The sequence below is a fragment of the Gekko japonicus genome, unplaced genomic scaffold (genome assembly GCF_001447785.1).
Source record: "Gekko japonicus isolate JY-2015 unplaced genomic scaffold, Gekko_japonicus_V1.1 scaffold1737, whole genome shotgun sequence".
Lineage (NCBI taxonomy): Eukaryota > Metazoa > Chordata > Lepidosauria > Squamata > Gekkonidae > Gekko > Gekko japonicus.
In genome coordinates, this window is record NW_015165295.1 from 21,758 (window position 1) to 35,294 (window position 13,537).

A 13,537-nucleotide genomic window follows, 5' to 3' on the forward strand; every position below is an offset into this window, starting at 1 on the left:
GGAATTTAAATTGGGTTCACCTGCGGTTTCATTCAGATGTCATATCAGTTTATCAAGCTGACATGAAGCCTGAATGTTCATGAGTGCCTCACTTCTTGTACCGAGCCTGGCAAAAGAATCCTGATTTAAAACTAACTCTGTGTTTTGTGTCATTTTGGTCGGCCCCAGTAAAAGCTATTACATTGATTTTGCTCTTGGTTTTTACGTGGATCAATGCAACTGTTTACAACTTTTTTTCTGTTTAACTATGGCATACAAATGCAGGTGTGCCGTTTCACTGGGATTAGTCCCTCTCACAAACCAGAATTCTAAGCCTGGATTAAATCCTGGTCTAGAATCCTGGTTTGTGAGGGGAAGCTAATTCCAGTTAAACTGCTATTGTGGTTTTCTATCTTGTCAATCTTCTAAATGTTTAATAATCTAGTATCTCTCCATAAAGTCTGCAAAACATATGGTTAAAAGGTTATTAGTTAATTTCGATCCCCTCTTTTCTGTTGTAGAATATTACAAAGATGGTAAAGCATCACAGTGTATCTAGTCCCGCTTCACTGGATTTGGTTTAGGCTAATAGTTTAATTCAAACAAAATCATATGGAACAATCTGCAATGCAGGTTTTGAGGTTAAAAAACCCCTGTTGTTTGTTTTTTTAAAGACATTTCTTACACCAATAAAAGACCAGTTCCTTGACCAGAATAAACTCTGAAAAATTCAGTTCATTTGCATAGTTTTGTATTTCTTCTGTTTGTCATGAGAAGGGGCAGGAAGCTGGTCTTAGCACTGAAGCATTGAAAATGTCACTGTGGCTCCTCTCGGCTTCTGTGATTTGAGCCGTCCCTGTCCACACATTTTCAGACTTAACACAGCAACTGTTAACATGAATGCTGCAATTCTCAGGATGTTTACGTGCCCAGACGTTTGCTCTTATGGAGTGGGGGGACGTGCTGATTCTGTCACAGAGTGGAGATTATTGCCCAAGAAAGGAGGCTTCTCCTCCTGAGAGTGTAGAAGCATGCCCCTGATTGGCAGTCTCAATGGACATAGTTGTGTATTACATTGTTAATGATGGGAATCACTACAGGATATTTGGTTAAGGAATCTCAAGGGAATTATTCCATAGGACTCATCCTGAAAGGAATTAAATTCTTGATGGTCTCTTCCTTATTATACGTCTTAGGGATGTAGTCTTTACTCAAGACTGCGGGAAGTATGCTGCCCTGAGCACTTCAGAAGGGCAGAATACAAATGTAGCTGATAGCTTGTGGGCACATTTTATTGCTAAACCTAATCTTAGGATGCACCTTCGTGTGCTGTGTTTATGATGTGCACTGTTTGTGGTTTACAGAGTTGTACATTTTACCAGTTCCAGAATATTACTGTCTTGTTAGACTATTGAGTAGTCTTCAGTGACTTCATTCTGTTTCATGCTTTAGAAAGAGATAAATGGAGAGAGAGACCTGAATGATCCATGGGTTGCTTAGCTGAATTCTGTGATGCAGGTGGGGTGGGCATTCTGGTATTGCTCTCTTCCTTATTATCTGGTAAGTTTGCCATTTTAAAAAGGAATAGAATATTCTTTACTTTCCATCAACAGCGTCTCTGGATTTGGATATATGGCAGATAAAGGGTGATCCTATACATATTTGAGCCTGCCATATTTAAATGGGTTTTAAAGTTGTATTTCTAGATTAGTAATGTGTAAGACATTATAAAACAGACACTGGCTCTGTTCAGGTATTGTTATTACAAGAGCATGCCTTGGACGTTCTCAGACTTATGAACTTTAACAGAGCAAAGTTTCTTGTGATGTCTGAAACAGAGGAAACCACCGTTTTTGTGTACCATTTTTGATTCAGAGAATTAAATGCATATGTATTGTGTCTTTCTGCCTATCAGTTCTTGCCAGCTTCTTTTTTGTCTCTGTTTCTCTTCCAGTGAAGATGCCATGGAGTACTCCAAAGAATTTGTGACTGCAGTTGTACTGGGCAAGGATCTAGTACCTAGGCAAGTCAAGAAGTCTGGAGCTTTTAATTTCAGCAAGCAGTTCCCTTATCATGTACCAAAGCTATCTGTTTCTTATCTTAAAGCTCCTTGTTGTCATCTGTTTCCCATTTACCAATCCTCTTGTGCTTCTTGCTTGTCCCTCTTTCCTAGTTGCCTGTATCTTTCGCTGAACACATACATTTCGCTGAACACATACATTAACATGTTCCTCCCCTATATTACAGTTGCCTGTATAACTGACAAAGGTCAATATTCTGATTCCACAGTCATGTTCATTGTGGCATCTGATACATCTGTGCCATTTCCTTAGTTATCTGTGCTGTCATTTACGCCTTTGTACTCTCTCCCAGGTCACCTCTTCTAAGCCATCTTACACCTGTGAACTGTCTCCTGGCTACATCTGCTGTGCCATCTCCCACGTGTGCACTACATCTTGAGCTATGAATGTAGTCACCTCACGCCTGTCTTTGTATTATGTGAGCTGTGTCATCTTACACTTGTGTGCTGTGTGTTGAGCTGTACATATTGTGTCATCTCATCTCATATTTATGTGGTGTCTTCTTCCTTACCTGCGTATGTTTCATCTAACATCATCTTAAAGTTGTGTGTAATTTTCTTTTAATATCTCACATGTTTTTACCATCTCCTTAGCCTAGGTGGATATACTGTGCTTGAGAAACACTTCACAGTGCTTTTAATTGGTAGAAATAAAAGTAATTCCCATATCATTCCCAAGTGGTTGGTTGGTAGTTCAGTGTGTGCAGGCAGGGCTGACCACTAACAAAAATGCAGAAGAAAGGGCCTGGGGATGGCAACCTCCATTGTGGGTCATAGTCAACAGGTGTACCCCCAAGCAAAGTCAAAATTCTGCCAACAGATCTTTTTAGCAAGAAGTGTATGAAATGCTTTAGAGGTCATTACTGTTCTTGGCCCAGAAAAAAAAATAGGACATTGTAGTATCATACAAGCTTATAGAACAGCAGGGTTCCATTGACTTCAGATTAATCAGTCGCATCTATATGCTTAATTTCCCCATGGAGATAGAGATACCCCTTTTTCTTCACCTTATCTTTTAAGATCTGTGTATGAAAAATATTGAAAGTTTAGTTTTATCCTGTAAGAAAACATCTTTCATTTGTGCATCTCTGATGATTTGAATAGGGTACTTTTAGACATTCATACCATGTGGAATCTAAGGTCTCTGAATCTTTTTTTTTTTTTTTTTTTTTTTTTGGACATAAACGTTTTATTGGTGACATGAACCTGTTATACTTGCCCCCCCCCCCTATTTCTGTAGCCTTTGTCATTTTGTGCCTCTGTGTCATAAATTTTCTGTATTTTTAGTTAACAGTCTTGCCTAGTATGCCTGTGGGCTTTATGTTTGGCTACCTGTGATATTACCTGCTTATGTTTTTCTGGTGGGCTGTGGAATGCCTGCAGTTATATTTTACTGTATCACCTTTCACATTTGTGTACACTTTTATTACCTTGTGCCACAGCGTAATTCTTCTCTGAACTGACCTCATTAGAGTTCCTTGGTTATATGATTCTCACAATAGTTATACTTGTCCTCATTGCCTCTGATGTTGTTTGTCTCACAGGATTGGCCTCTCACAACTGGAGGGATTCCGCCGGCAGCTTCTTGATGTTCTGCAGAGGAGTAACAAGCCAAAGGTAAGAAGACTTCAAGCCCGGCTGAAATGAAATTATTTATCTCATAGACATTCCTGAAACAGCAGAAAATGCTGCTAGTTCTTCCAGGTCTCTGTGCAGTCTGACAGGAGGACTTCTGCACCTGCACAGAAGCAGCTGTGGACTATTTTAGAACTCCAGTCAAGAAACTGGAGTTCAAATCCCCTTTGTGAGGGTGTGTTTTAACCCTTTGTGCAATGCCCTGAAGGGAGGGGCAGGCATCTTCCCACTCAGTTCTCTTCTGACTCCCATGTCTCCATACGTCTTTCTGTCTTTAGCTTAGGCTTTAATTTCTACATTATAAATAGGTAGAAATAGAAATATTGTTTTCAGTTTATTTCTTTGGGAGATTTTTCTGTCTTTAAATGTTGCCAGTCTTGTGGAAACTAGCTTGATCTCTTTACAGGCACATTTGGGGGCGGTCTGTACTTGACAAAGATTGTGTTCTTATTTTATTGTTAAATTAATAAGTTGACTCAAAGAAACTGAATATGTCAGCTCACACATACTTTGTGAATAGCCACTTGTATTTCTCCCTGGATACTGTATTTACCAGAAAGGAATACGACCCCGTAAAACAAATTGTGCATAATAAGTAAGAATATAAGATGGGCCCCAGTTTCTTGACACTACACTTGAGGGGGGGGGGACTAGTCTTCCTTTTGGTTAAATACAGTGATTCTTTCCATTGTCAATGCCTGGCTCTCTCAGCTTGGCTCTGTAACTTCGTTATCTCATGGAGTTGGGGCATTATCACCTCCTGAACACTGCCACAGAGTATATTTCTCCTACTCATGAATAGCCATACATCTGTAGTACTTGGACAAATTCGCTGTCAACCTCTGCACCTTGAGTTTTGTAGTTACTCCGGGTCTGTAATGCTTTTGTATTTCAGCTATTGCCTAAACAGTATATTTTCAGTTATCTAAAGTTTAGGTCATGTCCATTCTGATTTCTTGCAACACAGCACAATCTTCTGTGAATTTAATGTGCATCTGCCCAGTGTGTCTACCTCAGCTAAAACTGACAAGTACTGTAGCCTGTGACTTACTTGTAAAAAATTGTCTCAGATTAAAGTAGGATTTGACTGTACTGCTTAAATGTCTATTGTAATAAAATGAGATCAGATAGAAATCTCAAATTACCCTCAGGGTCCATCTCTCCTCTTATATAAAGCCATAGTTGGGTCCAACGTTCCAGTGCACACCTACTGTGTTTGGGCGCAAGAACTGTCAGTCAGAAGACGCTGGCTGGGTTGGCTGGCTGCTTTGTGTAGTCCCGCCCACATCAGCCCCGGCTAGCATCTTCGGCTCAGTCTGCTCTGGGCCTCTGACAGGAGAGGACCATCTGCAGACTGAGCGCAGGGACAGGGCTTGTATGGCTGGGCTGCTTCAGCCGTCCTGCTTACAGCCGTCAGGTTAGGCTTGTTCAGCAGGATTGCCTTAGCACTTCTGCTGGCCCCATCTCCCCGATGCCTTTAAACACAATCCTCCCCTTATACCAGACAGGCGGGTGTTTGTCAGGTGTAGGAGCAGGGCCAGGGTACTTTAATCCATCAGGGAGGCTGCCCCAGCAGGATCACCTATGACCATCAGCAACTCCCAAGACTTAACAGACAACCAGAGTTCCCTCTAAGCTGAGTTAGTGTGAGCTAGATTTTTGTCTTAGTTCATGAAGGATGGCTCCAGAGCAAACTAATTTATGTAGTAGCCAAATTGCTTGCTCACAACTTTAATACCAGTAGCTCACAAAGTAGAACTTTTGCTCACAAGACTCCACAGCTTAGAGGGAGCATTGAGATGACTGCTTCTCACATGGACAGCTCTATGTGGCCTGCTCCAGAGTGAGCTCACCAAGCAGCCTGGTGATCCTGGCACCTGAGGGCAGAACCACCCATGTGGTCTACAGAGAGGTCCTTCAGTAGAGAGAGAAAAAACAGAATGTATGTCTCATTTCATTTTTACACTACAATCTTCTCCATTAGAATTCCTACAACAAATTTTACATCATCAGTATTATAACTGGATTTACGGAACTTAAATACCGTAGCGAATCACAGGTAGCAGGCTAGTTGAAGCATATTTGTACAGTAGGACATGTGCCTTCCCTTTTGACTGCTCCTGGATTAAAAGATGATGGCTGCCTGATTGAATATATTTTTCATTTGTTTCCAATTTTCTCTTGTTTGTTCCTTGTGCTACTGCACTAAGTAATACACCACCAATGTGCCAAGATTACTGCTACTACCTCATAAAAGGTAAAGGTTCCCTTGCTTGAAAGCCAGTCGAGTTCGACTCTAGGGTTGCGGTGCTCATCTCCGTTTCAAAGCCGAAGAGCCAGCGCTGTCCGAAGACGTTTCCGTGGTCATGTGGCCGGAACTCTGTTACCGTCCCACTGAAGTGGTACCTGTTTATCTACTTGCAATTTCTTGCTTTCGAACTGCTAGGTTGGCAGTTCTGCTTCTTAATTTATTAGTTTTAAGCAGATTACTAAAATATAGAAAAAGCTAGACCCCAGTTGAACGGCTGCAAAAATCTATCACAGATGCATAATATTTCACAGCTAAAAGAGTGATAGGTCTGCGATTCTCTTCTAATAAAAGAGGTAATGTGTCCATATGATCTATATTTTGGAATGAAGGAAGAATTAAAAGATATCTAGGCTCAGAAAAATGATTGCATTTAAAGGTCACGTGATACAGGGTGTCTATACTATCTGCACCACAGTCTCATACTCTATCAGAGCATGGCATCTTAAGATACCTCCATTGCTATACTCTAGCTGGTGGGGCATTAAGGAGCGCCAACATAAAGGCAGGCCTATAGTAAGGAACGGTCAAATAAGAGCAATGATCGGGGAGCTCTCCAGGTGGAAGAATACCAACAAATGGAGTAGATACAAACACATTGTGCTCTACAGATAGTACTGTTATAATTGTACTTAAATAGATGTTTCTTAACCATTCCTATGGGTTCCTGTCTGGTAACTTAATAAAGAGCATCCAAGGAAAGACTGAGGAACTGTAGTCATTGCTCGACAAGTTTATCCAAGTGGGAAACATAAAAGTTCATCGTCGTGGCTTCTATACAGTCCCACATGGGACTGCGCAGTCGCAGGCCAGCCACGGAAAAGAGTTCCAAGCTTTCTAATAGACTAGGAGTGCCCCTCCTCCCTCTGGTGCTTTCCCACCAAAACGCTCACATTATTTCAAGTGCAGGCAAGGCTTACTGTTGCTGTCTTCATGGGGAACTCAGAACTGATCAACAAGTATGCTTTGGGAGGCAAGCCTAAGTAGTTTGCCGCTCCTCTTGGTTCCATGGTATCCTTTGGAACCGTCCATTAAATTGGGGGACTCCTTAGCCCACACGAGTCACTCTTATGTGACTTCATTCACAGCATGACCCAGCGTCATACGCTGATTCAGCGTTGGTCTGGCCCTAGGAGACCAGGTTCAAATATCAGATTGTGTGACAGTTTCCTGACCTTGCACCTTCTTCACAGCTTCTCATGGTGCCCCGCCTTGCAGAGTTCTAGTGAAGATTAAATATTTTTTTTAAAAAAAAGAAAGAAAGAAAGAAGATGAGGTGTTATAAGACTCTTTGAGTCCAGGTTACAAGGTAGGATAGACTCCTTACCACTCTTTTTAAAGGCCAGCATGTTTTTTTCTTCTCAGAACAGCTGCCTAATAGACAAGATGTCTGACGTGCAAACTATAATTAATGGCTCCTCTGCTACAATCAGTGATTATATTCTTGATTCCATGGGTCATCTGTATTGTTCCTGTTGGCCTACAGGTCACATACTGATTACTTTTTATTTAACCAGTGCAGAGTATTAATGATCTAAAATAAACCCGGATGGGATGCAGTGTGTTTCTTTTTCTTTCTATACTGCACTTCCCCATTAGTTTATAAACCAACAGGTCACTATGACCTTTATACTATTCTGTTTGAATGTATCATAATGCACTGTGACTCACAGCCTATTCTGGTGATCTGCATGATAAATCTGTTCTTTTAATTTGGATCAATCATGTTACCCTACCCTAGTTCATGCTAGGAGTTAATAAGAACAAAATAAACCAATGGTCTGATCCACTATAAGGCCGTTTCGAGGTGCTCTGTTGCATTCCTCCCCTCCCCCCGGACAAGAAAAATGACGTGATTTCAAATTAATCTTATGTCTTCAGTGCAGCACCTGAAGGGAAGCCTATGATAGGCCCAGATCGGGTGACTCACATACAATGTTCCCTCTAAGCTGTGGAGTCTCGTGAGCAAAAATTCTCCTTTGTGAGCGACTGGCATTAAAGTTGTGAGTGAGCGATTTGGCTACTGCATACATTAGTTTGCTTTGGAGTCATCCTTCCTGAGCTAAGACAAAAATGTATGAGCCAGAGGCTAAAAAAACTGTGAGCTAGCTCACACTAACTCGGCTTAGAGGGAACACTGCTCACATAATACGTGTCTTTTACTGGGCGGTCTTGTGTCTTGGCCGCTCTCCTGTTCCCTACAGACAGTTCCTCTCTTGTTGAAGAGGGAAGCTTCCAGTGGTAGCATTCCAGTGTTCCCCTTCACTGGGTCTGTACTTAGCTGCCTCTCAGTGTGCACAGAGATTAGTGTGGCCTATGTGAGGCTCCTATATTGAATTTTCCCTGCTACTTTGACAGGTCTTTATTGATCCTTTTCAAAGGATATTTACTTTGTCTCTGGATTTAGTGCAAATGCGCCACAGATTTAAAGGAGGCACTGCAATCATGTTTTAACTGATTAGCAGACACCAGTTCCCTGGTATTCTGATTGGAGGTCTGGGCTACCTGGCATGGCCCCACAATATGACATTCCAGGCCCTGGCCTTTATGCTTCATTCCTGACAACAACCCCTGTAATTGAGGAATGCACTTCTAATCCCTCACAAAGACAACCTGTTTTATGCCTTTTTCTCTGCCTATATTGCTGCAGACTACACAAGTTTTTTCTCTTGTGGCGCATTGCGTCCATCCTTTCTTTAACCACATCACACCTCTTTTCACTGCCTTCATTATCATCATGCAGATCTGCTTATTCTCACTCCTGCTGACAAATCAATACTTTGATCAGCTCCTTTCCTGCATTGTAGCAGTAGCCTCCCACTTTTCTGAGTGGCAAACACCACTCTTGCGGTATTAGACCTTGCACCTCTAAGTGGGGGGGAGAGTCTCTACAAAAGCTGCAGCAAGGTTTAAACCCTGCTTCTTGTGCTGTTGAATATATTTTTGGCAACTGATTTGGACAAAAACTCCCTGATCTTTTCCTTGTTGGATGACTAAGCATGCTACAAATGAGGGGTAGAACCCCTCATTTTATTTTTGGCACATCTGTGGTGCTTCATTTATGAAAGGGTTCTAACTTATATACTCTCCATGCATGAAGTTTGAAGAGGTGACGTCCTGCTGGGATCCCCTACCAAGGGTTGCCTGTCATTCCTCATGTAATGCACAGTCAGCATCCTCGCACAACCCATCCTTGTGGGTCGGTTGATGCTATCCCACTGTCTTGAATGCACGGCTCTTCATTACTACTCTATAATAATAATAATAATAATATAATTATTATACTCTATGTATGATGGCTCTTTTAAAAGAGTGCTTTTTTCTTTGCCATGTTCCTACATGTATTTCAGTGGGGACACTTGCACAGAGCTTACTGCTGTGGTATAAGACAGTTCTGGGTGAAGGTCAATTTGTGCCGCTAAACAACTGTTGATAAAAGCAGTCCTCGGTGGTCTCCTTCTGAGAGCTTCACACCCACCTCCTTCACTCAGTGATCTTGCTAATCTTCCCATGTGGGACTGCACAGAAGCAATGAGAACAAGGTTGCACTTACCTGTAAATGTTGTTCATCAAGTGATCTTCTGTGCAGGCACACATCCCTCCCTCCTGACCCGCTGTGAACTCTCTGGAACTTTAGTTTTCTAGGGGTCTCCGGTGGCGGCATGGAGAGCACTGAGGGCGTGGCACCCCTCCTCCTCCTGGTCATGTGAGTGTTTTGGCGGGAAAGTGCCAGAGGGAGAAGGGGTGCTCCTAGCCTATTAGAAAGCTTGGAAATCTTTTCTCTCTGACTAAGCGAATGATTCCCTCTTGGATGTCAGAGTGACCTTAAGGTGCCAAAAAGTCTTTAGAAGGCTGTTGCAGTTGCACATTTCTAATGAGTGGGTTTTTTAAAGAGGGCTGATAATCACTTTTTGCAGAGTATTATCTGGCATAAGGCAAAAGAAAAAAAAGAAATAGTGGATCACATGCATCATGAGGTGTTGTTGTGAAGCAGATGAATTATATGCTAGGACAGTAATTTCAGTGCTCTTCTTGATCAAAGTGCAAGCATTTTTTGATAATGTGAGGCCTGGGAATCCAAAAGTTAAGTTTTCAGCTTGCTATTTTTAAGTGATCATGTCTGCAATATCTTTGCAAGAAAGATGAGCTATAAATGACATAAATGAATACTTGTGTACTGTAATGTGGGTTTTCTGGGGAAATGTGAATCAGAATTTTTTAATTTTTAAAAAAATCTGATTTAAAGAAATAATTTAAATATTTAAATTATTTTAGCAAAATTTAAATAATGTTAGCAAAACTATGTATAAATGCTTGGGGCATGCCCATGCTTCATATCCTACGTTTAGCCCATCAAGGGTCCCAGTCACACGTACCAGAAAATGTGTGGGGGGGGGGAGCGCGGCTATTTGTGCTGCGATAATTTGACCCGCCGCTGCGCAATTCAATGCAGTGGTGGGTGAAGCGGGTGTTTTCCCTTGCAGCCTGCTTCCTGTGACGCGATTGGAGCGCGCCGGTGCAATCACACCAGCAACTCTGTCTTCCGCCCGTCGCACCCTCTTTAATAGTGGATTTTCTGAGATTTTTTTTACTCTGCTTCTTCGGCTGACTGCTACGGGTTGCTGACGGGTGCTGGACGCTTGCCAGATGTGTCGGTGTGATCGCGCCCATAAAATCCGGCCGGCATTCGTGAGTATTGTGGGGCAAATTCTGCGTGTGATCGGGGCCTAACATGATTGATTTGCTGTGCAACACCCTTGACAACTGTAGACAAACTTCCTGTATTTACATATGTGGAGGTGGAACATTTTCCACAGAAAAATATAGCATCAAAAAACTTTCTGGAAATTTTCCTGCCCCATATAACTGTTTTTGTGTGTACTGGAGATCCCTATTCTTCATCCATGCATAACCTGCATGCACACACTCCAGATATTCCCTGTTAAATATTAATTACCTCGCAGTGGGCAACTGTCCTTTTTTTCTGATGTTATATTGTTAAACATTTGTCCAATTTGAACTATAACTGAAAACTGATTGATCAGCTTATAAATCACCTACCTCAAGACATCAGTTGCTGCAAGTAATACTAGGAACTTTGTTCCTATAAAGCTAGATGCAGTTTTTCTTTGATCTAATTAGAACCTTCAATGAAACCAGAGTAATGGCACAGATTCAGAATCAAATATATCCAGTGCAGAATAAGTTCAATTTTCAGTAGGACTATTTTTTCTATGCTTATTTTTGAAGGAAACAAGGCAATGTGTACTATCTTTGTTCCTTCTTTCCTCTGTCATAGACATATAATGAGAACACAAGATTCATAGTTTTTAAACAGTTTAAGCATCTTTAATTCAATTTCTGAAGCAAATAGAATATGGAATTAAATATTTCCTTTTTTTTGGTTTCATCTGTTTTTGTGGAGGAAAAAAGCCTTTTTCTTTCCTTCAACAGTGGAGAATCATTGTGGGAGCAACCAAATGCATACCCAAGTCTGAGCTCCCCGAAGAGCCTGAAGTGAATTCAGTGGCCAGTCATCGTCTCTGGACCCATCCCAGTGATTTAACCATTGCCCTGTCAGCCAGCACTCCACTCTATCCTCCTGGGCGTATCATTCATGTGGTTCACAATCATCCAGCAGAGCAGTGCTGGTAGGTGAAACTGGGAGTAAAGGCAGACTTGGTGTTTAATGATAGAACTTCAGGACACCGGAGGTATTACATCATTTCCCTTGCTTCTTGGCACCCGCTTATGATGTTACATAGTACTGGTTAATACTGTAGATGGGAGGGGATGCTTTATGAACATTAAAGAGCCAGTTTGGTGTGGTGGTTAAGTGCACGGACTCTAATCTGGGAGAACTGGGTTTGATTCCCCACTCCTCCACTTGCACCTGGCTGGATGACCGTGGGCAAGCCGTAGTTCTGACAAGAGCTGTCCTTGAAAAAGAGCAGTTTCTGTCAAGAGCTCTCTGAGCCCCGCCTACTTCACAGGGTGTCTGTTGTGGGGAGGGGAAGGGAGAGGAGTTTGTAAGCCATTCTGAGACTCCCTTGGGTAGTGAAGGGTGGGGTATAAATCCAATCTCCTCCTCTTCCTTAAACCAAGTAAATGATGAACCCTGCTTGTTTCTGCTCTCCCCTTCTGGCACACTATAATACAAAGTTGGTTTATTTGTAGTTAAGGGTAATGTGTGGCTAATGTGAGTGTGAAGTAGTACACAGAGAATTCTGCCATACTTTAGATTCCTTTCAGTCCTGGGATTCTCCTTTCTTGCTTTTTCTTGATGGACTTTCATGACATCTGTTTCAGCTGCTGTGATCAGGAGGAACCTACCTATTTTGCCATTTGGGGTGACAACAAAGCTTTTAATGAAGTGATCATTTCCCCAGCAATGCTACATGAACACTTACCATATGTAGTCATGGAAGGTCTTAATAAGGTAATATTGGCCATCTGATTTGGGGGTACCAAGTGTGGTAAAAGAATCAGAAATATTATGCTAAGCACCTTGGTGTGAATCTTTTGGACTGGCAAATGAGTTAGAATCACAAAATAGAAACATAGATTTGGGAGAGGCCTTGTAACCCTCAAGTCCAGTCTCCTGCAGGAAATGCATCCCCAACAGATAACTGTTCCAGCCTCTGCTTGAAGACTCCAGTGAGATCAAACTTGTCCCCCCAGTAATTGGTTCCATAGTAAAACTTCGGTGCTATTAGGATATTTCCCCTAATAATAATCTGAAATCTACCCTGCTATAATTTAGGCCTATCAGATCTAGAGAGATACAAGAAGGGATAATTATGATTCTGTGGATCACTGAAGTACGAAGGGGCAGTATGGTAAAAGAATAGCATGTTTAGAGTAGACTGCAGTCCCAAGAAATGTACAAAGTAGATCTGCATTTGCAAATCCAGATTTTAAATTCAGATAAATGTCAATGTAACTTTTAGAAAACCGTGGCCACAATCCAGAGATCTGCTCAAAGGCTTGCCTGTACTGACAGGCTAACGTGAGAATTTTTTTTGTCATGGAATAGCAACTGTGCACATGCTTCCCATAATGCTTGATCATAACTACTTTTATAAGTCCGCTATATTTCAAAACGGTTTTCTGTGGCTGGGTGGGAGGGTGAAATGGTAACAGCTCCCAAGAATCATATGGTTCTCTGGATTATGACCGCAGTTATTAATGAAATAAGTGTTTAGTCAATTGATTTGCAAGGTATGAGCAATATTAAGGGAGTTAGATTAGACACAGTAACTGAGCAAAGCTGTTCTCCACTGATTGCTTTGCATAGGTCCTGGAGAATTACAATAAGGGCAAAACAGCCTTGCTTTCTGCAGCCAAAGTGATGGTGAGTCCCACAGAAGTGGATCTCAACCCGGAGTTAATCTTCCAGAATCAGCCCCTGCCTAGTAGACCCTCTGTGCAGATTGGAATTGGAATTGGAGACATAACAGTGGACAGAAGGAACAGCAGCACTAAGTAAGGATTTCCTAGAAAGATCTACCCCAAGGCCTTTGGCAGCCTGTTCC

General features: G+C 41.8%; 1 protein-coding gene across 1 annotated transcript in view; it reads left to right on the forward strand.

Moving 5' to 3' along the window:
- DAGLA (diacylglycerol lipase, alpha) overlaps nt 1-13,537 on the forward strand; it is a gene marked incomplete at its 5' end in the record, with an annotated part of 23,817 nt that overhangs the window by 7,557 nt on the left and 2,723 nt on the right. Inside the window, 5 exons of the mRNA XM_015410368.1 lie at nt 1,934-2,002; nt 3,604-3,676; nt 11,457-11,653; nt 12,312-12,441; nt 13,300-13,487. Of these exons, the coding sequence (XP_015265854.1) occupies nt 1,934-2,002; nt 3,604-3,676; nt 11,457-11,653; nt 12,312-12,441; nt 13,300-13,487 (657 nt within the window). The remainder of the gene's footprint in view (nt 1-1,933; nt 2,003-3,603; nt 3,677-11,456; nt 11,654-12,311; nt 12,442-13,299; nt 13,488-13,537) is intronic.